Here is a 26,547-nt window from a genome sequence, read left to right as displayed (position 1 = left end):
AGAGGCCGTGCAGGCCCAACTGTGGGGGATGCCCCAGAAGGCATCGAGATTGTGGCAGAAATCCAGAAATCACCACGCGCGCCAAGACCAAAGAAGGACAAACAAGCGATGGTTCCCGTACGCGTGTTCCCGTGAAACCTGTTGCGCACCAAGCTGTCGATGGAGGAGAAGGGGAAGGCCGTTACCATAGAAACTGATGAGGAAGAAGAAGACCTGGAGGACCTTATCATCGAAGAAGATGAGGACGAAGGCATGGAGGAGGAAACTGAGCCTGCGCACCCTCCAACAAAGTTGCCCACCTATATCCCCCTGTGGAAAGGGAAGGCTAAAGTGCCCAAGGATCTTGACAAGAGCAAGAGCTCTCTCCAGACCCTACTTCTCCCTAACAACGTCATTTTTTAGGGCACGCACCTGGGACAGGTGCCTAGTTTAAAATTTGAATATTAGGACCTTGCTGACCACGAGAAGTTCCCTCACCTAGAGATCGTGCAGCTTATGAAGCCTTAATAGAACACCGCGGTAGGGGTTACCGAATTAAAGTCGCGAAATTAGTTGCGCGGAGTGGAAAAGGCAAGGCTACTAAACCTGCTTTGGGTGCTGCATTTCCACTGCGCCTCAATAATAATTTTCATCATCAGGCAGCTACTCTGCCTAGTGCATGGTGGGTGTTTGTGGTTGGAGGAGCCCATCCCCATCACGAAGCATTTGATTCACCGCATCACCCAATTGCCATGCAAAGGAGAGGACCCTGTGGAAGTCTCAAAGGGAAAAAACAGTGACTTGGCCATCGTGGAGGCCATGAATAAGAAGTATAAACTAGAAAAGAAGAAAATGGGATACGCCATATCCAACATCAACGACAAAGCAATGAAAGTGGCGACCAAAACACTGGGTGGTAAGGTTATGCACAAGTGCCATGCAGACGAGGTACCCGCGCCAGTGGTAGCACTTGCTAAGCAGTGCGCGGAGGTGGTCCAGTTTAACTGGTCTGAGTTCCTCTTGCAAGGAATTTTCCGAGAATTGCTGCGAGGCTTAGGAACAAGGCAAAACCTTCCACAAACATGGCTTTTGCTGTCCAAAGTGCTTGTGGCAGGGGAATTCCCGGAGGATAGCCAGTTCCCCATAATTCACAGGGATTTGTCGGAGGCCGCGAAGTACGCTTCGCTTTGGGCCACAAAGGATGCAAATAGAATTTGCGATAGTAAGATATTCTGGGTGTTCATGGAGATGAACCTCAGAATCGGGATCAACCGCAAGCCGCGGTTGTCACCCACTGTCTACAACAGCCTACAAAGTTTTGCAGAGTTTAAAGCGGACCTCCACAACATATACATTAGAGCGTGCAAGGACCCGGCCAAGCAATGGAGAGAGTTACCCTTTGTAGCCATGGACGATGTAATCTTTAATGTACTGGAGACATGGCCACCGGAGTGGCATGCTCCAGACATCGCGGAAATAGAGAAGTTTGCGACGCAGAGGAAGAAAGAGGAGGCCAAACTGTGCATGGCATAGTTGGCAGAAAAGAGAAGGAAGGAGGAAGCAGCAGCAGAAGCGCAGGAGGCAATGGACATTGCACAAACAACAGCTAAACAAAAAAAGGCAACAGCAGCAGCAACAGCAGGGCAGGAGGCAGCTGAGAAGGCGTGAGGGCCCGAAGTCGCCTTCGCATGAGCAGGAGAAGGAAGGGGAAACAAAGGAAGAAGAGGGCAGCGCAGATCCACAAACTGTGTTAACACAACTGAAGCGCCAACACCCGACCGAGTGAATGGGGCCAAGCAAGAAGGTCAAGGCATCAAAATTGTCTATTGACCCGATCACCCTTATCGAGGATGATCTAGACGACATCGGCGAGACAGTGCACGATGTCACCTCTGAGGCCCTCCAAAATTTTATGTAGAGAACCAGATTGTGTTGGGGGCCCTCAGAGCATAGCTACAGGAGTTGTAGGTGCGCACTCCTCAGGCTGGTACCCTTTCGACCAGCCTCGCAGTAGGGATAACTACAACAAAGTAGATGTTGCATGCTTCGGTGAAAAACACTGTAGTGCTTCTAGAAGGGGCACTGGTGACAACAAATGAGGCCGACATACCTACAATTAGTGCACTGAAGGGTATCAACATCAACATGGCTGCACTCTCGCGGGAGACATAACTGCAGAACTGCGGGCTAGGGTGAGCTGCGCACTGTAAGTCCTCAACAAGCAGAGAATCAACATGGAACAGTTGTGCTTGCAACACAACGAAGTAGTGTTGCAGAATCGGCAGCTGGTACATGCACTGGATGAAGCTTGTCAAAGCATCCCTGAGCTAGCCATCCCAGCAGACACACCAACAAAGGCACACATCCACAGTTTAGCAGCTGGGGTGCACGAGGCGCGGGAGGAAATGACAAAGGTTCAGCTGGAGCTGAACCTTAAGATCACTGAGCTGCGGTTAAAGGCGCAACCAGCCACCCCTTTGGAGGTCAGAGAACAGGGCGCTAGCACTATTACAACAGGACTGGACGAGATCGGCGGTATAGTGAGAGACTACACCAACATGTTAGAGGAGTCATTTGAGGTCTTCACGAATCTACATGAGGACCCCAACATCCAACACTTAGAGATAGAGGCACGAGAAATCCAATAGTAGGGTGACAACGTCAAAGGAACTGCGTAGACGGTGCCCCTCACTTAGAGGCTCGCATAGACGCAATAGGCCAAAGTGCTGAAAGAACAGGTGGACGCAGCACGGCACAAGGAACCCTCAATGTTTGACAACTAGTCTTGCTTTGCGCCTTTCAATCTTTCCCTCAATGTTGCTTTTGGTCTTATAGACCCATTTCACTCCAATGACATGTTTTCCTTTCGGAAGGCTCACTAACTCCCATGTGTCATTCCTTTCTATTGCTTTTATTTCTTCCTCCAGTGCCGCAACCCATTCTTCTTCTTTGATTGCATATTCAAAGTAGATTGGGTCATCTACATGACAAAATAATGCAAATAAGGAATTCAAACCAGCGCTACTATCAACTTCATCTTATTCATAAATTTCATTTAAATTTCTGAATTTTGATCTCCTTGTGCTTGTTGAAGATGAGCTTGACATGTCACTTGATGTTGCACTTCACGGTGTGCTTGGAGAAGCACTTGCTTGGCTGCGCGAAACTGTCCTATTATTTGTTGATGGCATTGCTTGCTGCCTGCTTTGCTGCGCTTGAATAGGAGTAGAGGGAGTCACTGTTGAGGAATTACTTGTTGTTGTTAATTCCTCTCTGTCCTCATGTGGTATACATGCTATGACATTGATTGTGTTCTCTAAACTTCCATCCCATCCTTCCTCTTCTATGAACTGCACATCTTTGCTGATTATGACCTTCTTGGTTGATGGATTGTAGAGCTTGTATGCCTTGAATTCATCACTGTATCCAACAAATATACATTTCTCCCCCTTGTTGTCCAACTTCTTCCTTAACTCATCCGGGACATGTGCATATGCCACACATCCAAAAACTCTCATGTGAGTGACATTTTTCTTTCTTCCACTCCATGCCTCTTTAGGAACAATGTTCTGGATGCTTTTGGTTGGACATCTATTCAAGATATATGCTGCACAAGCGACAACTTCAGCCCAATAGTCATTTGGAAAATGCTTTGCCTTCAACATACTCCTTGCCATCTCCATAATGGTCCTATTCTTCCTTTCCGCCACACCATTTTGCTGAGGTGTATACCTTGTTGTAAATTGCTTGTGAATTCCATGCTCCCTGCAAAATCGAAGGAAGTCATTTGAGATATATTCGCCACCTCTGTCAATCCTAAGGACTTTGATGTAGTTTCCACTTTGCTTCTCAACAAGAGCCTTGTATTGGCGAAAGCGCTCAAACACTTCAATTTTCTATTTTAGGAGATAGACCCATGTATTCCTTCTGTAGTCATCTATGAAGGTCAATACATAGTGGCTGCCACCAATTGATGGTGTTTTCATTGGTCCACATAAATATGAGTGGACAATCTCCAAAGGTGCCTTTGCCCTCACTGACTTTCCTGCTGGAAATGTCTCTCTATGTTGCTTGCCCAAGATACATCCTTCACATATGCTGTCTGGTTTTTCTATGAGTGGTAAACCCTTCACCATGTCTTTCCTATGCAACAAATTCAAACCTCCAAAGTTGAGATGTCCAAATCTCAAGTGCCATAACCAGTTTTCATCTTTTACCTTTGCTTGAAAGTTTACTTGTGTGATAGTTGCCTCTTTTCTTCCATCTTCTTGTGAGTTCATAGATAGTTGTGCTTGTGCACCTTCTTTTTGCAAATCTGATATTATTTTTAGGGGAAACATTCTATTGTTTGTCATCTGAACCTTTGCAATCAATTGTCTGCTTGGAGGCCTATCCAAAATTGTGCACACATCATTTTTGAAGAAGACATTGTAACCTTTCTGCATGAGCTGTCCAACGCTCATGAGATTATGTTTCATAACGGGGACAAAGTAAACATCTGAGATGTATTTCTTCTCCCCCTTCTTTGTTAGGATATTAACTCTTCCTTTTCCCATGACAGAGAATTTCCTATCAGTCCCCAATGTCACTTCATATTTCACACTTTCATCTAGATCAGAAAACATTTCTATGTTTCCTGACATGTGGTTGCTACACCCTGAATCTAGATACCATATATCACTCTGTTTTTCTTGTACTACATTACAAGCTTAAAACATGCTATCATGGTTCTAATTTTCTCTTGTGAAATTTACACTTGGTTTGTTACTAATGTCATATTGTTTCTTTGTACATTCATTTGCATAATGACCATACTTCTTACAGTAATGATATTGGACTTGAGATTTATCAAAACTCTGACTTGTGCTTGATTTTGGCTTGAGACTTGACTCGGATTTTGATTGCTGCCTCTTCCACTTGAGTTTGAAGGGATGCTTCTTCCACCTCTGTGTGGGCTTCTTCCTCTTCCTCTAGCATATGATCTTCCTCTACCTCGACCTTGACCAAATGATATTTGTGTCTTGAAGGCATGCTCCAATGAGGAGCTTGCTACTCTATTAAGTCTATGTTCATGAGAAATCAGTGATGCATTAAGCTCATCCAATGAGAACTCCGAGAGATCCTTTATATCTTCTATGGCCACAACAATGACCTCAAACCTTGTTGGAAAACTTCTCAAAACTTCCTCAACTATTCTTCTTTCCTCAAGTGTCTCACCATGAGACTTGATTTGAGTAACTAGCCCACTTACATGTGTAAAAAACGAGTCTATATTCTCAGACTCTTTCATACAAAATGTTTCAAAATCTCTCCTCATCATTTGCAGCTTTGTTGTCTTGACTTTTGTTGTCTTGACTTTTTCCATGCCTTGGTAGGCTTTCTGGAGGGTGTCCCATGCTTGCTTGGACTTCGTTGTTGCTGCAACCCTTGGAAAAATACTTTCATGAACTGCTTGGAAAATATAAAACAGAGCTTTTGAATCCTTCTTCCTGTTGTCCCTTAACAAATATTTTTCTTGTTGAGATAAGGCATTGTATGCTGCTGCATCTGCTGGTTCTTGAAAACCATTCTCCACCAAATCCCAAATGTCTTGAGAAGAAAACAGGGCCTTCATTGTAATAGCCCAATAATCATAATTTTTTCCATTAAACTGAGGTATTTGAGGATTAGTCAATCTTGTGCTTGATGTTTCCATTTTTGAGCATAAAAAAAACTTTCTACCTGCTGTTAAATATGATAAAAACAATATTCCCTCAAAACAATTCTGACTACTACTAAAAACACTTGTTTTTAACTAACAATATTTAACCGACCATGCTAGAAATTTTTAGGAAATTTAATTTTCGCGGAGGGGCAGAGAGCTATGACTCTCGCGAAGCTACTTTCGCGCACTGTAGAGCTGATTTCGGGCAGCTACCTTTTCCTTTGCCCACCATAGAGCTATTTCACAGACTTGGATTTTGCGGACCTGGATTTCGCAGAGCTATTTCAGAGACTTAATGAATAATATTCACTCACGGCAAAAATAACAAAGTAGGTTTGGAGCAACACACTAAAACTTAGTATTGAGTTCTTAAACATGAAAATACATTTACATGAGACTGCGGCTCATTCACCAAGTAAAACAAAGGTTTTACAGTGATTTACACTTACGCGGAATAACACACAGTAAAACACAGTAACTATTGTTTTCACGTGCCCACCAAAATTTGCTCCACCATTTTCTCCTCAAAGACTTGCGCTCTATTTTTCTCTAACTCTCTTACTCTCTAACCTAGTCAAAATGAATTTTACATTCATATTTAACTCAACATACAATTTTACATTTAATTCATGATAGAGCAACAATAATTAATATGATGTTGTTGTTGAGTGTGATCAGAATCGCCTCGCGCAGGTGTTACTGAAGTGTGGGCAATACTCATTGAATGAATGCTTGCCCAGATCTATTTACCAAAGTACATTTACTGCTTTAAATTCCTTGCTGCATTTCGGAATGGTTCACGTCTAGCTTCAGTCCTTCCATCTTCAAACAGAGACACAACCTGAAAAAATATTAGACCTTCCATCTTCAAACAGAGACACAACCTGCAAAAATATTTCAAATATGGGTCAGGTTGTTTATTGCGGTGATTGGGATTATTATATTATTTCCAACAAAGGACCTGCCAGTTAATAGCTTTTACATTGCCTCTAATTTCTATCTTGCTAAAAGTAATTTGTTTACTGCTCTTTTTAATATTATAAGTCTGACAAGTATGGGTCAGGCTGTTTATTGCAGTGGTTGGGATTATTATATTATTTCCAACAAAGGACCTGCCAATTAATAGCTTTTACATTACCTTTGATTTCTATCTTGCTAGAAGTAATTTGTTTATTGCTCTTTTTAATATTAATTGTAGTTTGTTTTGCTAAAGAAACTAACTTTGACTACTTTGATTGTCTTGGGGTACTTGGGGTTACTTGGGCAACTAAGACAGGCACACAAATCAGAAACTTCTAACTGACTGGGTAACCAAGAAAAAACACGGTCTTTTTTTTTTTGGAAACATCTAAGAGTAGATTTTTTTTTTTGAAACATCTAAGAGTAGAAAAGATGGAAACATCTAAAAAACTGGAAAAAAAAGGAACCATCTCAATGTATTTGTTTTATCTAATAATGTATTTGATTTTTGTGTAATATCTTTATAATTAAAAAATAAAAAATAAGGAGAATGTTTGCATTTTTTATAAAATGCTCATCTCTCCCTCATAATAAAAGATGAAATTGTTTCCATAGCTATTCTATTATTCTCTCTTTCTTTTCTTTGTTATGTGATTATCTCTCAGAACTGCAGGTATATCACTTGGTATCACAGAATAAGATCTTGGAAACCATCCACCTCTTCGAGGATTTTTTTTTAGACTCATAGATTTCAATCCATTCGGGGGATGAAAATCATACCTCCCCATCAAGAGCCCTCAACTGCGGACTTACCAGTCCATGACTTAGCCATGGCTCTTCAAGAGTTAATTATGTTGTAGCAACAACAATGCCCTCCAGCTCTTCAAGGGTTAATTATGTTGCAGCAAAAACGGTGCCCTCCAGGGCAAGGAAATTGCAGCTCGATACACGCTTTCGGCTGCCCAAATTCTCAGGCCAAATGAATGGTGAGGTTCTCGATTCTTGGTTCTATAGTCTCTCCAACTATTTCAGAAAATTTCCAACGATGCAATCTCAAACTATTTCAGAACATGTCCAACGATGGAAGAGGAATTGAGGCTTCAAATCACCAGTGTACAATTGGAAGGTTGGGCACAAACATGGTGGGATACTCATTTGGAGAATATATCCTTGGTTGTCGAACTTGGAGAACCAATAGAGACCATATTGGCACCTATCAAATCTTGGGATAACTTTTTCCAGGGCTTAAGAGAACGCTTCTATCCCCTAGGATATATCCAAAATCTCCTTGCCAAATTGTTACAACTTCGACAACTACCAAATCAATTAGTGCAAACTTACATTGAAGTCTTCTGCAAATTGCGCATTCAACTTGTGCATTCAACTCCATATCTCTGATCCAGAGAAGGTACTAATTATCAAATTGAGGTACTAATTATCAAATTAATTCTAGTTTGTTAATGCATTTTTGCCCTCCATAGCTCAAATGCCCGAGTTTACAGAGACTACCAGAGTCCCTCAGTAACTTGACGAACATTCAAAGCATGGAGCTAGATAAGTGTGAACGTTTGGAAACTCTTCTAGAGTCCCTCGGTAACATGTCGAATCTCAAAAGCATGAAGCTGAGTGCGTGCCACAATTTGGAGATGGTGCCAGATGTTGGAAATAATAATCTCAACCACGCAATAAATAGCCTGATAACAGCCATACTTGTCAGACGTATTTTTGCAGGTTGCATCTCTATTTGAAGATGGAAGGACTAAAGCCAGGCATGAACCATTCCGAAACACAACAAGGAATTTAAAGCAGTTAATGTACTTTGGTAAATAGATATGGGAAAGCATTCATTCAACGACTATTGCCCACACTCTAGAAACACCTGCGCGATTCTGATCACACTCAACAACAACATCATATTAATTATTTTTTCTCTGTCATGAATTAAATGTAAAATTGTATGTTGAGTTAAATATGAATGTAAAATTCATTTTGATAGGTTAGAGAGTAAGAGAGTTGGAGAGAAAAAGAGTGCAAGTCTCTGAGGAGAAAATGGTGGAGCAAATTTTGGTGGGCGCATGAAAACAACAGTTACTGTGTGTTATTCCGCATGAATGTAAATCAATATAAACTTTAGGTTTTAGTTGATGAATGAGCTGCAGTCTCATGTGAATGTATTTGCAATATTTAGAAATCAATCCTAAGTTTTATTTGTGATGCTCCAAGCTTTTACTTTGTTTTTTTCCATAAGTGAACATTGTGTATTTATTAAGTCTCTGCAATAGCTCCGCGAAATCAAGGTCCACGAAATCCAAGTCTGTGAAATAGCTCCATGGTGCGTGGAGGTAGCTGTGCAAAATCAGCTCTGCAATGCGCGAAGCTAGCTGCGCGAAAATAGCTTCACGAGAGTCATAGCCCTCTACCACTTCGTGAAAATTATCTCTGTATAAATTTTGTAAATTTTCTAACATGGTATCGGAGCGCAGGTTAAATATTGTTAGTGTAAAAACACTTGTTTTTACTAGCAGTAAGAATTGTTTTGAAGGCATATTGTTTTTAGCATATTTACCAGCAGGTAGAAAGTTTTTTTTACGCTCAGAAATGGCAACATCAAACACAAGATTGACTAATCCTCAAATACCTCAGTTTAATGGAAAAAATTATGATTATTGGGCTATTACAATGAAGGCCTTGTTTTCTTCTCAAGACATTTGGGATTTGGTGGAGAATGGTTTTCAAGAACCAGCAGATGCAGCAACGTACAATGCCTTATTTCAACAAGAAAAATATTTGTTAAGGGACAACAGGAAGAAGGATTCAAAAGCCCTGTTTTATATTTTCCAAGCAGTTCATGAAAGTATTTTCCCAAGGGTTGCAGTAGCAACGAAGTCCAAGCAAACATGGGACACCCTCCAGACAGCCTATCAAGGCGTGGCAAAAGTCTAGACAACAAAGCTGCAAATGTTGAGAAGATATTTTGAAACACTTTGTATGAAATATTATGAGAATATAGACTCGTTTTTTGCACATGTAAGTGGGTTGGTTACTTAAATCAAGTCTCATGGTGAGACACTTGAGGAAAGAAGAATAGTTGAGAAAGTTTTGAGAAGTTTGCAGCAAGGTTTGAGGCCTTTGTTGTGGCCATAGAAGCAACAATCTCTCACAGTTCTCAATGGATGAGCTTAATGCATCACTGATTTCTCATGAACATAGACTGAATAGAGCAGCAAGCTCCTCATTGGAGCATGCCTTCAAGACACAAGTATCATTTGGTCAAGGTCGAGGCAGAGGAAGATCATATGCTAGAGGAAGAGGAAGAAGCCCACACAGAGGTGGAAGAAGCAGCCCTTCAAGCTCAAGTGGAAGAGGCAGCAATCAAAATCCAAGTCAAGGCCCAAGCCAAAATCAAGCACAAGGTCAGAGGTATGATAAATCTCAAGTTCAATGTCATTACTGTAAGAAGTATGGTCATTATGCAAATGAATGTAGAAAAAAGCAATATGACATCAGTAACAAACCAAGTGTAAATTTCACAAGAGAAAATCAGAATCATGATAGCATGTTTTTAGCTTGTAATGTAGCACAAGAAAAACAAAGTGATATATGGTATCTAGATTCAGGCTGTAGCAACCACATGTCAAGAAACATAGAAATGTTTTTGAATCTAGATGAAAGTGTGAAATCTGAAGTGACATTAGGGATTGATAGCAAAGTCTCTGTCATGGGAAAAGGAAGAGTTAATATCCTAACAAAGAAGGGGGAGAAGAAATACATCTTAGATGTTTACTTTGTCCCTGGTCTGAAACATAATCTCATGAGCGTTGGACAGCTCATGCAAAAAGACTACAATGTCTTCTTCAAAAATGATGTGTGCACAATTTTGGATAGGCCTCCAAGCAGACATCTGATTGCAAAGGTTCAGATGAGAAACAATAGAATGTTTCTCCTAAAAATAATATCAAATTTGCAGAAAGAAGGTGCACAAGCACAACTATCAATGAACTGACAAGAAGAGGGAAGAAAAGAGGCAGTTGTCACACAAGTAAACTTTCAAGCAAAGGTAAAAGATGAAAACTGGTTATGGCATTTGAGATTTGGACATCTCAACTTTGGGGGTTTTAATTTGCTGCATAGGAAAGGCATGGTGAAGGGACTTCCACTCATAGAAAAACCAGACAACCTATGTGAAGGATGTATCTTGGGCAAGCAACATAGAGAGACATTTCCAGCAGGAAAGTCAGTAAGGGCAAAGACACCTTTGGAGATTGTCCTCTCAGATTTATGTGGACCAATGCAGACACCATCAATTGGTGGCAGTTACTATGTATTGACCTTCATAGATGATTACACAAGGAAGACATGGGTCTTTCTCCTAAAATAGAAAAGTGAAGTCTTTGAGCGCTTTCGCCAATACAAATCTCTCGTTGAGAAGAAAAGTGGACAATACATCAAAGTCCTCAACACTGACAGAGGTGGCGAATATATCTCAATTGATTTCCTTCGATTTTGTAGGGAACATGGAATTCACAAGCAATTTACAACAGGATATACACCGCAGCAAAATGGTGTGGCAGAAAGAAAGAATAGGACCATTATGGAAATGGAAATTAGTATGTTAAAGGCAAAGCATTTGCCAAATGATTATTGCGCTGAAGTTGTCGCTTGTGTAGCGTATATCTTGAATATATGTCCAACCAAAAGTGTCCAGAACATAGTTCCTGAAGAGACATGGAGTGGAAGAAAGCATAGTATCACTCACATGAGAGTTTTTGGATGTGTGGCTTATGCACATGTCTCAGATGAGTTGAGGAAGAAGTTGGACAGTAAGGGGGAGAAATGTATATTTGTTGGATATAGTGATGAATCCAAGGCATACAAACTCTACAATCCATTGACCAAGAAGGTCATAATCAGCAGGGATGTGCAGTTCATAGAAGAGGAAGCATGGGATGGAAGTTTAGAAAAGACAGTCAATGTCAAAGCATGCATACCACATGAGGACAAAGATGAATTTACAACAAGAAGTAATTCCTCAACAGTGACTCCCTCTACTCCTATTCAAGCGCAACAAAGTAGACAACAAGCAACACCATCAACAAATAATAGGACAGTTTCGTGCAGCCAAGCAAGTGCTTATCCAAGCACACTGCGAAGCACGACACCAAGTGACATGTCAAGCCCATCTTCAGCAAGCACAAGAAGACCAAAGTTCAAAAATTTAAATGAAATTTATGAGCAAGATGAGGTTGATAGTAGCGCAGGTCTGAATTCCTTATTTACATTATTTTGTCATATAGATGAACCAATCCACTTTGAAGATGCAGTCAAAGAAGAAAAATGGGTTGCAACAATGGAGGAAGAAATAGAAGCAATAGAAAGGAATGACACATGGGAGTTAGTGAGCCTTCCGAAAGGAAAACATGTCATTGGAGTGAAGTGGGTCTATAAGACCAAAAACAACATTGAGGGAAAGATTGAAAGGCACAAAGAAAGACTAGTTGTCAAAGGATACAAGCAGCAACATGGAAGAGATTATGCAGAGACGTTCGCGCCAGTCGCGCGGATGGAGACAGTGTGCGTAGTTGTGGCGATTTCCGCGCAACATAAATGGACAGTGTATCAGATGGACGTAAAATCAACGTTCTTGAATGGAGTGCTGAAAGAGGAAGTGTATGTTGCACAACCGCCTGGTTATGAGGTTGAAGGCCAAGAAGACAAAGTGTATCGGTTGAGGAAAGATCTTTATGGATTGAATCAAGCACCGCGTGCATGGTACAGTAGGATAGATGCCTACTTGTTGGACAATGGTTTCGACGAATGTGACGGTGAGCCTACTCTCTACATCAAAGAGAGCAAAGGTAAGATTCTCATTGTCGTCTTATATGTAGATGATTTGATTTTTACAGGCAGTGATGATTTCCTCATCGCTGATTTCAAACAAGTCATGAAGTGTGAATTTGAAATGACTGACTTGGGGCTATTAAGATATTTTTTGGGTATACAAGTGAAGCAAACAGAAAATGGAATTTTTATCTCTCAAGCAAAGTATGTGGCAAACATTTTGGAGAGGTTTAAAATTCAAAATAGCAAGTCCGTACCAACTCCAACTGTCATAGGGTTGAAGTTGAGCAAAGAAGATTGCAACAGCAATGTCAATTTGACATTATACAAAAGCATGATAGGAAACTTGATGTATTTGACTGCCACTAGGCCGGATATAATGTATGCAGTAAGTTTGGTGTCGAGGTTCATGGAGACACCCAAGGAGACACATTGGCAAGCAGCGAAAAATATTATAAGGTATGTCAATGGGGCAAAACAGTATGGCGTTTTGTACACAGCAACAAGTGATTTCAGGTTGGTTGGTTACACTAACAGTGATTGGTCAGGCAGTGTCGATGACAGAAAGAGCACGTCAGGATATGTTTTTCATTTGGGTTCTGGAGCCATTTCATGGGCCTCCAAGAAACAACCAATAGTGTCATTGTCAACAGCAAAAGCTGAATATGTCATAGCAACAACAACAACATGTCAGACAGTTTGGATGAGAAAGATGTTGAGGGATCTTCATCATGACCAAGAGGGAGCGACAACTATTTTCTGTGACAACACCTCAGCTATTGCATTGTCACATAATTTTGTCTTCCACAAAAGGACTAAGCATATTGATGCTAAATATCATTTTATTAGAGAGTTGATTAACAATGATGAAATTGTGTTGCAGCAATGTAGGTCACAAGAATAAATTGTTGATATTTTCACAAAGCCATTGGCGGGTGAAAGTTTTGTTTATCTCAGAAACTGTTTGGGAATTGTCAATGGTGGAAATTATGATTAAGGGGGAGTGTTGGAAATAATAATCCCAACCACCGCAATAAACAACCTGGCAGAAGTCATACTTGTCAGACGTATTTTTGTAGGTTGTGTCTTTGTTTGAAGATGGAAGGACTGAAGCTAGGCGTGAACCATTTCGAAACACAACAAGGAATTTAAAGCAGTTAATATACTTTGGTAAATAGATATGGACAAACATTCATTCAACAACTATTTCCCACACTCCAAAAACACCTACGCGATTCTGATCACACTCAACAACAACATCATATTAATTATTTTTGCTTTGTCATGAATTAAATGTAAAATTGTATGTTGAGTTAAATATGAATGTAAAATTCATTTTGATAGGTTAGAGAGTAAGAGAGTTGGAGAGAAAAAGAGTGCAAGTCTATGAGGAGAAAATGGTGGAGCAAATTTTGGTGGGCGTGTGAAAACAACAATTACTATGTTTTACTGTGTGTTATTCCACGTGAATGTAAATCAGTATAAACCTTAGTTTTTACTTGGTGAATGAGCCGCAGTCTCATGTGAATGTATTTGCAAGATTTAGAAATCAATCCTAAGTTTTATTTGTGATGCTCCAAGCTTTTATTTTGTTTTTTCCATAAGTGAATATTGTGTATTTATTAAGTCTCTGCAATAGCTCCCCGAAATCAAAGTATGTGAAATAGCTCCGCGGTGCGCATAGGTAGTTGCGCGAAATTAGCACCGTGTTGTGCAAAGCTAGCTGCTCAAAAGTAGCTTCACGAGAGTCATAACCCTCTGCCACTCTGCGAAAATTCTCTTCGCGTAAATTTTGTAAATTTTCTAACACTAGAGTCCTTGGGTAACTTGAAAAACCTCCAAAGCGTGAGCCTTCGGTTAAGGTGTTTGGTGGGGTTGCCAGAGTCCCTAGGTGACTTGATGAACCTCAAGCACATGGAGCTATTAGAGTGCAGGAGTCTAGAGAGATTGTCGGAGTCTCTCGGTAACTTGACGAACCTCACAAGCATCAAATTCTCCGAGTGTGGGAGTTTGGTGAGGCTGCAAGAGTCTCTCGATAACTTGACGAACCTCACAAACATTGTATTCTTTAAATGTGGGAGTTCCATGGGGCTCCTAGAGTCTCTTGGTAATTTGGAGAACCTCACAAGCATCAAAATCTCTTACTGTGGAATTTGGTGGGGCTGTGAGAGTCTCTGGGTAACTTGGCAAACCTCCAAAGCATGAAGCTATCTAGCTGCAAAAGTTTAGAGAGGCTACTAGAGTCTTTCGGTAACCTGACGAACCTCCAAAGCATGAAGCTATCTAGCTCCAAAAGTTTGGAGAAGTTACCAGAGTTCCTGGGTAACTTAACAAACCTCCGGTACATGGAGCTGGCTGACGAGGACAAAGACAATTTGGAGAGGCTACCAAAGTCCCTAGGTAACTTGACAAACTTACACTACATGGGGCTGTCTAACTGACAGTTTGCAGGGGCTACCAGAGTCCCTGGGTAACTTGGCAAACCTCTGGAACCTGTTGCTGTGTTGGTGCAAGATTTTGGAGAAACTGCTAGAGTCTGTAGGCGACTTGACGAACCTTCAACTTCTATATCTGTCTCACTGCAATTGTTTGGAGATTCAACCAAGCTCCTTGGGTAGGTTGATGAACCTCCAACGAATGGAGTGGTCGAGCCGCAGGACTTTCGAGAGTCTACCGAGTATTAAGATATTGGTATCGTTTAAATACTTTGAAAGCATCGGATTGTTCCAAATTCAGGAGCATACCGGATTTGGCCCACCTAACAAGGCATGAATTTCTATACGTGGATAGGTGTCTTGAAGTGGAAGAGTTGAATGGTGTTGAACATTGTATATCATTGGTGTATCTCTATACGTGGGGTTGCCCAAAGCTGAAGTGGAGCAAAGGTGTTGTAAAGAAGCTCTGTCAATGAAAGGTTCAAGTGAATTTCTAATAAAATATATATTAAATGATTTGGTTTTTTCAATTATGAAGAATATATGGTAATTATTTTGTAATTGGTTTTTTTAATTCATAAATTTTTAAGTTAGTTTTTATTTAAATACTATTTATAATTTCAATAATATTTATAAATATTTTGAAATATATATAAAAGAAGAGAGTAATTTTTCAAATATTTTTTATAAATTGCACAAAAGTTAGGATAAAAAATAAAATATAATTATAATAAATTTTATAATTAACAATAAATATAGCCACATAAATATATAATTGCATTTTAAAATAACTAAAATAAATAGTTTATTAATATAAAATTTTAGTGATACGTAACATATTTAATCAAAACATGAATTTAAAATTCTTGTTATTGAAATGAAGGATTATTTTGCTACAAAATTTGCATATAGAAGCGGCTAGCATAATACATATAAATCATATTTAAAGCATACTATAAAATATGAAACAAAAATTGATTATTGTATTCATGTTTATATGATAAAGTTTGCTAGTTTATATTTTCCCAATAAAAAATTAGTTTTTGTAATTCAATTACGAAGTAGTAATTTTGGTAGCACGTGTTCAAATCACATTTACATTATGTGCATTTGCAACTAAATGGATGTCCCATTCATAGAGATCAGAATTACAAATTGTTTAGTACAATGCACAATTGCATAATGTTGATCAATTTGGCATGAGGCTTAACATGATGCTAGAGTCTTTCCTGGGGAGGGACTAATAATGTGAAAATTGTGAGGTATTTTTCATGTATTTCTTTTGGCTTAAGAATTCAAACATAATTTGACGTTTTGAAATAAAGATAAGAAACAATATTTATTAATATTTTTTTTGGTTTTCTAAAAATTATCATACTATGTCTAATAACCTTGAAAAATAATGGAGAAAGTAGGAATTAAGTAGAGTAACTACTTTCTAGTTCTATGAAAAGTTCAATGTGAATTTGAGGATTCTATAAATGCTAAAATTAGAAGGACCTGTCAAAATCAAAAGTAAAATATAGATAAATACAAAATTATGTATTAAAACAATTATATATATTTTAAAGAATTAATCAACTTGATGGACTATCGTAGAACTTGGGAGCTCTGAAAACGTGTGGAACTAGGGTTTGCAGCAGGATTTCAGAGTTGGGCACCATGGAGGGGTGAGAAGGGGGGAGCTCCACTCCCTCTTATAGTCATGTTGTATCAAACCGCTTCAAGAAGCCCATGGAAGCGGAAACTGGGGGTACAGACAGAGGAAAATAGGAAAAAAGCAGAGCATAGAGGTAGGCAGAAACACAGGAGGAAGTCAGAAGAGAGAAGCGTACAGAAGTAGACAGTCAGAAGGCTGACACCAGCAGTAGGATAGGACCATGTAAACCTAAATAATCCATCACACCCCGAGTGGTGTTAAGTGGCCCAACGCTATAGGCGCACAGGGAGCACATGGTGACTTATGCAGTCATTTGTAAATTCATGGGGTTTTGGCCAACGGAGAAGGCACTATGTTGAGCCTCAACCTTGCACTCATTTACCTATCCTCCCAACAGCTTTTCCCTATTCACTTCTCTCTTTTGTCATCATTTCCTCCATCAACTTGTTCAATTCATTGCATTATATGTCTTTTTAACATGATTTGTTGACTGTGCTAATGATTGACTGTTGGTTTAGAATTTTGGTACATGTACAACAATTCTGCAGCTGTTCTGCAATTCCGCAGCTGTTCAGAGATTCCGCAGCCTTTTTGTTGTTTGCTATACTCCACGTGTCTTCTCAAGGAACGGGCCACATGGGCACGTTGGTATGGATGTATACATGGTTCGTATGCTATTAATTGGGCCAAATCGGTCACATTTGCCCCCGGTCAACGCAGGTGCACCCACGGTCAAACAACAAAGTTCCAAACGGTGGCACGGCTCTGCGTGAGCAAATGAGACACGGAACCACAGCTGGCACTTCCTCCACGCCACGAAGACAGCAAGGGACAGGATCTAACCATAGATTTACTCCCCATGATGACCGTTTCCTTCAAACGTGCACGGAGTTTCCTGCGTGTTGCTGCATAGTTAATTAGTCAAGACTGTAGTTGCTTAGTTTACGTAGAGGACAGTTTGTCCCTGTGCCTATAAATAAAGCGTTTGCCACCGCTTAGAGATTAGCTTTTTGATATTGTAATTGCTGTAATTATTTTGGTTACCAAACTCTGTTTTAAAGACTGTTTTTACAACACTTTTTCACTGTATTTTGACATGCTGATTTAATATAAGAAGACTGTTCCTGTTCATCTCTACGTAGCCGATCTTTAGCTGGTTGAGTGGATGGAGGGCCCCCATCTGCCACAACCTATGTACAGTAGCATTAAACTTTATTTTCCTGCCTTTCTTTGTTTTCATTTTCACATGTACAATAATGTATAGTTTGATTTCTGCAGTTTTCATTTCTTTGAACATGTATAATAATGTACAGTTTGATTTCATGCCTTTACATTTCCAGCACTTTTCAGAACTGATCAGTTTGTTCTTGCAGGTGTGTTAGGAGCCCGGGATAGTGTGTTTTTATTTCTTTTTATCACTGATGGTATTTGAAGTTGTCTTGTCTTAGCTGCTGATTTTTACCTTGCTTACTTAGTTTCATTGCTAGTTTACTTTATCAAGTTTTTGACAAGTTGCTTACTAACCTTTTGATGGTCTTCTCATCATAATTGACTAACCTTTATTGGACCAAAATATCATTGAGTGGCAGCTTGGTTTGATTAGCTTTTGGACTCATATTACTGATTCCTTCTTAACTATTTTTCACATGAACAATTTCAGCTAGAGGCAGAATGTTAAGGAAGAATGAAGTGTTATGATTTGTCATTTAAGTTTTGCAGTTAAAGTAGTGTTTTTCACTTTCCATTGAGTTAACATAGATGCTATTTTTGTTCTTATCAGCAGCATAGATAGTGGACTAGTGCCATTAGTCACTTTGTTTAATGCTTTTCTTTCATTTGAAGTTTCAATTCCATTTCAAGTTACTTTTCAAGCTTTCTCTTTAAAAGTTCAAGAAGCACTTAGAAACCACCATTTGCACACACATTCACTCATTTAGAAACCACCATATACACACACACACTCACTCATTTGTTTATAAAGACATCACTCCACATTAGGAAGATAAGTCACACAAGAACTAAAAACGACAAAAAGAACTAGAAAACGCTGCTTAAGTATATATTGTACACTTCACTTCATCAGCTTACGAGCCCCGGGTTGACAATTTATGATAGCAATTTAGACAACACTAAATTGACCAAACACACTACACGCATGTGTAAAAAACCTTTGGAAACCTAAGGGAGAAATAGATCTACACCTTGCATCCAAGGGTTTCTTCATAGTTGTGTTTATGAACCTAATGGATAAAGACAGGGTGTTTGAAGGAGGACCTTACTTCTATGCGGCTGCAGGCCTCTATATGAGGCCATGGTTAATGAATTTTGTTCCAGAGTGAGAAACATTTACATCGGTGCTGGTATAGGTAAGACTATATTCCCTATCTCTAGATTATTGGCTGCCAGAATCATTAAAAGCCATAGGTAATAAAGTAGGGCATTTTTTAAAAATATCAGAAGCCACTCTGCAAGGAAAATATACCTCCTTTTCCAGAATATGCGTGGAAATGGACCTTTCTGGGGCTTTGTCGGATGAAATAATTTTAGAAGTATATGATGAAGAATGGATACAGGTGGTGGATTATGAGCATGTACCCTTCAGATGTCACAAATGCCATGAACACAGGCATCTCTTCAGAGACTGTCCTTTACGTAAAATGGAGAGCAGCATCAAAGCAACCTCAGGTAAAGAGACTGAAAGCTTTACCAAGGTGGGGGGCAAAGGAAAAGGAGGGGGAAAAAACCCAAAAAAAAGCTATGAGGAAAAACAACCTAGTCAAAATAGGTTCAAAATATTAGAAGAAGAAGAAGGGGATGAAAGAACGAATCAAGTAATGAAGGACAATCCTGTAGAGAAGGAAAAGAATGAGAGAATGGAGGATAGACTTGATAAAAGCCAGCAAAAGGAGGATCAACCAAGCACTATGGAACTTGATAGGGACCAAGAGATGACCCCAAGCAAAGTGGGAACGGAGGATCATGAACTGCAGGACATACTGGAAAGGGAGCATCTCGATCTAGAAAAGTTCCTGGAGGAAGGAACAACCAAAGGAGTGGATTCGCTACCTCAAGATGAATTTAACAGAGTACAACAGCTCTTCCTTTGGAGAACGCAGGCAAAGGGTGCAGGGGTCAAAAGAAACTATGATAGTCAGGATAATGGAGGGGTTAAAACTATGGAGGCAACAGGGGGACAAGCTCCCAAGAACCCAAGAAGGAAAAGAGGAAGAAAAAAACAGAATGAGCTGCTGATTGAATGTGGAAAACTCATGATCAACTCAGGTAAGATGAAAGACCTAACTAGTTACTCATTTACAAATATTTCTTAATGAAGCTTACAACATGGAATATTAGGGGTCTAGGAAGCAAAAGGAAACAAAGAAATCTTAGCAATAGAAAGAAAGAAGAAAAACCAGATATGATATTTATCCAGGAAACAAAATGTTCAATAGAAAAAATAAGAGAAATACACAACAAATGGTTGATTAAATATGAATATCTAGAAGTTAAAGTAGATAAAACAGCAGGAGGAATTCTCACACTTTGGAACCCTCAGAAAATAGGAATCCTAGATGCTGAAGCATCCAGGAACTATCTATCAGTGGTCATCCAACCTTTGGGGGAAAAGGAAGTTTATTTGATCACAAATGTTTATGGTCCACCAAAGCCTGAAGACAAGCTCGGGCTTCTTACCTCACTGGAGGAATTAAGAAACAGACATTCGAGTATCCCCTGGATTTTGGTAGGGGACTTTAACATGATCAGGTCCCTATCAGAAAAAAAAAGAAGGTGGCACCAGATCACTAGGCAGAGATTGCATAGCATTTCAGAATTTCATAAACAACATGAGGCTAGTAGATATAGAGACAAGTAATGGTATCTTCACCTGGAAAAATAAAAGGGGAGAAGAGTCTCAAGTGGCCTCAAAACTAGATAGATTTATTGTCTCGGAGGACCTCATCCTTATAGGCCTTGACTTGTCAGCTACGATACTCCCTTTTGGTGGCTTGGATCACTGGCCTATTCAACTTGAAGCGTCCTTTATAGGAACTCCAAGAAATAGACCTTTCAGGTTTGAAAACATTTGGCTTACCCATCCTGACTTTATCAGCAATATTGAAAAATGGTGGACAGAGGATATGCAAGTTCAGGGCACTAAAATGTTCCTCCTGCATAAAAGATTGAAACACATCAAACTCAGGCTTAAAGATTGGAATAAGAATGAGTTTGGCAACATTTTTGAAGCCAAAAAAGTAGTTGAATAGAAGCTACAAGAAATTAACTAGATCCTCATCACAGATGGCTTCAATGAGGAGAGAAAGGAACAAGTTGACCATCATCAATAGGAATGGGAAGGATTATGCAAGCAAGAGGAGATATTTTGGAAACAGAAATCAAGGGTACAATGGTTAAAAGAAGGAGAAAGGAATACACGGTTTTTTCACAAATCTACCATGGATCATAGGTCTCATAATAGGATTTCAAAAATCAAAGATTTTCAAGGAAATCAACTCAATACCCACAAAGAAATAGAAGTTTCTTTGGTTCAACATTTCCAAGGCATAGCTGAGGAACCTCTCTTAGATAGATCACAATTCATCAATGACTTTACAAAGCACATTCCTAATCTTGTGACAAGAGAAGACAATTATAATCTAAACAGACTAGTTAATAAAGAGTAGGTCAGCGGAGTCATCAAAGAGATGCAAAATGGAAAAGCACCAGGTCCGTATGGTTTCAATGTTGACTTCTTTAAAGCATGTTGGGGAATAGTCAAGCACGATATCATCGATGTGGTGGAGGACTCAAGGAAAAACAAAACTGTTTTGAAGGCGCTCAATACCTCTTTCATATCCTTGATTCCAAAGCAGGATAATGCTATGACACCAGACAAATTTAGACCAATAGCATTATGCAATGTGGTGTACAAAATTATTTCCAAAATAATTGCCAACAGGCTTAAGCCCCTTCTTCCAACTCTCGTGTCTGAGGAGCAAACTGGATATGTGGAAGGCAGGAAAATTCTCAACAATATCATTCAAGCTCACGAGGTGGTTCACTCACTTAAGAACAATAGGCAGGCAGGAATGATTATACGACTTGACCTGGAAAAGACTTAGGATAATCTAAGCTAGGCTTACATTAGGGAAGTTCTAATAGCTTATGGCTTCGACCATAACTGGATAAGATGGGTAATGGCCCTTGTAAGTACCTCCAGTTTTTCAATCCTATTAAATGGTTCACCATCCACAACCTTTAAACCTTCGAGAGGTCTCAAACAAGGAGATCCACTCTCACCCTTCCTCTTTATTCTCATGATGGAAGGGCTAGGCAATGCTATCAAATCTGCCAAAGCAGAAGGCCAAATCCAGGGTCTCAAACTCACCATGAATGGAGATGCTTTGACCCATCAACAATTTGTGGACGATACCATGTTGCAGGGTACACCCACGGTCAAGGAAGCTCTAGCCTACAAACAAATCATGAATGACTTTGCAATGGCTGCGGGTACAGAGGTAAGCCTTACCAAAACAAAGATTTTCTTTTTCAATATTGAATGTTGCTATTCAGAGAAATATATCTAGAATTCTAGGCTTTCAAAGAGATATGCTACCCTCCAAATATTTGGGAGTACCTCTAACAGACAAACCTCTAAGTAAGGCAGTTTGGGAGCTTGTGACTAATAAGCTCCAGGAGAAAATCCAGAAATGGGCAAACAGGTCTTTAAATTTAGCAGGACGACTAGTGCTCACAAAAGTTGTCCTACAAACTGTCCCCATATTTATGTTTTCAGCCCTTCCAGCTCCTAAAAGAGTTATGCAACAATGCAGAAATATTCAAAGAGATTTTATTTGGGGCAAAGGGGAAGAGAAAAAAAATGGGCTTTGGTAGCCTAGGAAAATATCTGTAAACCTAAGACACATGGAGATTTGGGACTTGATGATCTTGAAATACTTAACAAAGTTTTGGGGGAAAAACTATGGTGGAGATGGCTAAAAGATTTGGCTTCACCTTGGGCCAAAATTTGGAAACATAAATATGCAAACAATTGGCAAGAAAGGGATCACATTAGAATGTTTGGGCTCATCAAAGGCTCCCACATTTGGAACAAAGCTTGGGAGAATAGAGCCATTGTTCAGAAACACAGTTTCTGGGAAATAAGAGATGGAAACCTTGCTTGGTTTTGGGAAGATAATTGGCAACAAGAACCTAAGCTGTTAAGAGAAGAATTCATCAATCTCAAGAACGATACTGAAAACAAAGGGTTACTTAGGGTAAATGAATTCTGGGATCAGGAAAGAAGCGATGGAAAATGGAGAATATGGAAGAACCTGGTATACAATGATGACTCTCTGTTGAAGGCACATGCAGAAGCTTTAACAACCATCTTGGAATAGAGAAAGATTCTAACATCAGCAGATTCAGGCGAGCTGATATGGGGCAAAAACAATGAAGGCAACTTTAACCTCAAAGATGCCAAACGCATAGCCCTTGGGCTTGACTTTCCAAACCCTAATTGGGTATGGAAGGACCTATGGCAGAACCAAAGTTGGATGAAAATCAAATTGTTCACGTGGTTAGTGCAGAATAAAAAAATTCTGACCTGGGAAAACCTTAGAAAAAGAGGGGTATCCGGTCCATCTAGATGCCAACTATGTGAATTACAAGAAGAAACTATGGATCACCTACTCAACTTCTGCCCTTTCACATCTACCTTGTGGAATTGGGTAGCTTCAATATTCAGACAAACAGACAGGGACATGGGCAGCATTACCAGCACTTTGAAGAAGTGGAGGAAAAATTTCTCTGATAATGAAATAATCAACAAAGCTTGGGCTTTAGTTCCAGGCTTTCTAATATGGGATGTCTGGAAAGAACGCAACAACAGAATATTCAAGAATAGGAAAGGTTCTTCCCAGAGCATCATGACTTAGATTTTAATACAGCTTAATGAGATGGTAGGAACCCTCATTAAAAACCCCCCTGAGGACCAATCAAAAGACACAAATGTGCAGATACTATTACATTTGGGTCTTCAGAGATTTGTCCCACAGGGCAAAAACATGAATGTAAGTCATATACTAACTAATAAGGATTTCTGGCAACCCCCCCCTCAAGGTTTTATGAAATGCAATATAGATGAGGCCTTAAAAGGAAACCCCGGTAGGGTTGGGTATGGAGGAGTAATAAGAGATGAAAAGGGTTTCATAAAAACCATCTTTCATAGTCATTTGGGGAAAGCCACTAACAATATGGTAGAGCTCATGGCCCTTGAGCAATGCCTAGAAATCTTGAGGGACTCAAATCTTCATAATACCATAATTGAAGCTGATTCTGAATTGATTATTAATTCGGTCAAGAAAATTTGCTATGGCTCAGCTCTAGATAAAGTATCGAGACATTGGCGGCTTCTGCAAGTTTATCAACGGATTCAATCCCACCTGCAGAACATGAGAACCCTTAGTTTTACTCATGTGCGCCGAACAACCAACAAATTAGTGGATATATTAGCTAATGAAGGTGTACTTTGTGCTAAGAGCAATAAAAAATATGACTAGATAGAGACCCCCCAAGGTAGATTGAGGGAAGAGTGTCTCAGATAGGCGAATGCGGACAGGGAGTTCTATCAGAGTAGGGGAAACTAGCAAGAGTTAGACCAATGGAAATAGAGGAATTTTGGTCTATACGGGGAAGCAGTGCATGGAATTATGCGGATAGGATATTCGGTCTTCGGGCGGGAATATGTACCCAAAACTCTACAAACCCAAAGTTCTCGAGCGGGAGTCAATATATAGGACAAGTCTTTTTATGAAAACGAAATTCACTAAAGATCACCTTTGATTTAGCTATGCCGGGAGCTTAGATAATGTGCTGGCAGATAGGGAAAATAGAGGCAATCCTAGGAATTTCGCATGGCAAATAGCAAGGTGGATACCATGCCAAACGAACCCGAAATTAATTTAAGCGGTGGCTTTATTAGACTTCGGGTCCAGGGGCGTAGTTAATCACCATGCAAGTTACTCAGCAAGGTTAGGATCGGTGGATTTCGGGCGGATTACATGCTCGAGGGTTATCCTCCCAGGCAGACCTGAAATCTTTATATTGCTCTCTATATCCTTATCGGGTCCAATTCAAAGCTTAAAGGGTTTGCATGTTAGTTTTCTGAAATAGATCCTCGATCGTAAGATCTCGGGAGGCGGATCACACGATCTTGGCGAAAGATTGAATTTTGGAGGCCACGATGTAATGTTTTGTGGGCCCTTAGCTTGGATTGTGGGCCTTTGGCTCGACTCCCAAGGCTTTGTGTGGCTCGATAACTTTATGGCCTACATCTCCTTTGGGTATGTTGTACTTTATGTAATTTGTTTTTATGATATAATTAAATAGAAGGACCAACTCTTGCTTCAGCAAAAAAAAAAAAAAAAAAAAAAAAAAAAAAAATATATATATATATATATATATATATATTAATACAATTATGTATTAAAATACAAACTAATTGCTCTAAGTTTAAAAAGACAAACATATATATATAATCATAAAAATGTCAACAGGGCTTGCATAGACGGTTAGGTGTTCTGTTAAGGCACTCATTGATGTGAAGTCACTCGTTCATTTCCCTATATCCATAGGGGTGATTTATTGAATATGATGAAGATGTAGTCTTACCAAGCTTAAAAAAAAAATAATCATAATAAAAATCAAACAAAGTAGATATGAATTAAAATGTCAATGAACTTATTTTTAATTGTTTTTCTTACAGGCTCTTTAGACCTTGTTTTATTTGACTAATTAAAATTGTTGTATTTACTTGATTTATTTTTTGATCATGTATTCCTTTCAAATTTTCCATAATTTAATAGTCTATCCAAACTTTTTATATTATTTAGGACTCTTTTCCTTCAATTTAATTTATGTATATTATTTATATTTTAAAAATATTTTTTGGTGCATTTTTATTTTTAAATAAGCTATATCTATTTTATATTAGATTTTTTAATTAAAAGTTTACTTTACCATATATTTTTTTAGATTCTTTATTATATAGTTTTTCCTGTTATGATTATATATATATATATATAGATATATATATATATATAAATTTTGGTTGTATTTGACTTTTACACAGTTCTTTTTGTTTTGAGTTATTTTGTTTTATTATTTTGGATCTTTATTTTTGAGAGTTAAATTGAATTTATTGAAATTTGTTTTTAATAATTTTAGTTTTGACTTTTTCTTGTTTCCAATTTATTTTTATTTAGTTTTGATTTGTTTTTATTATTGTTATGTTTCATGAATATATATATATATATAGATAGATAGATAGATTGTAATATGTATTGTTGTGTTTGACTTGATTTAATCATTATATTTTTATTTTCTGTATTCTTATTATTTATTTTGATTCAATATTTATTATTAATGTATTCTTGAACGTCATTTAGTTTTAGTATTTTTTGTAAGTTTGACTCAGTTCCTTGTGCATTCTTTTCATTATTTATTCTTAGGCCTTTCATCTTAGTCTTGACGATTAACCACACTGGATGGTTCGAAACGCCTAAATTCCAATATGATTTTGATCAAAATAATTTTAATTTACAAAATATTAATACAACAAATTCAGAAATATCGATAAACTGTTGCGTTTTTGTGCGTAGATGTAATTTGTAGGTGCACCTAAAGTACATAAAAGTATAAGTTAATTCATTTTTATGATTTTTAAAATTTTAGTAACATCATGCCATAATTGTTTTGATACTTATTGTAGAGAGATGTCTATCAAAACAATTATTAATAGTAAAAAATAATATTAATAAAGAAAATCAATATCATAATTTAAAAAAAATGACATAGAAAATATTTTTTTAATAAATATATAAAAAAATAAAATCAATATTTCATTTTTACTTTTTCATTAAACATTGTTTAATATTCTTATTTAGTAATTTTTCATCTTAAATATTAATTTC

At 38.6% G+C, this 26,547-nt stretch overlaps 1 protein-coding gene across 1 annotated transcript in view; it reads left to right on the top strand.

Annotated features, from left to right (window-relative positions):
- Nucleotides 1-2,213: 2,213 nt before the first annotated feature.
- The window catches only part of LOC149183772 (disease resistance protein Roq1-like), a 36,074-nt gene continuing 11,740 nt past the window's right edge, over nucleotides 2,214-26,547 (top strand). The window contains exon 1 of the mRNA XM_089415076.1: nucleotides 2,214-2,558. Within this exon, the coding sequence (XP_089271202.1) occupies nucleotides 2,214-2,558 (345 nt within the window). The remainder of the gene's footprint in view (nucleotides 2,559-26,547) is intronic.

Source organism: Pinus tabuliformis, chromosome 3_2 (genome assembly GCF_031772625.1).
Source record: "Pinus tabuliformis cultivar Carrire ecotype Pingquan chromosome 3_2, CPIR1, whole genome shotgun sequence".
Lineage (NCBI taxonomy): Eukaryota > Viridiplantae > Streptophyta > Pinopsida > Pinales > Pinaceae > Pinus > Pinus tabuliformis.
The sequence above is the reverse complement of the archived record's forward strand: the minus strand, read 5'-3'. Positions and strand labels throughout refer to the sequence as shown.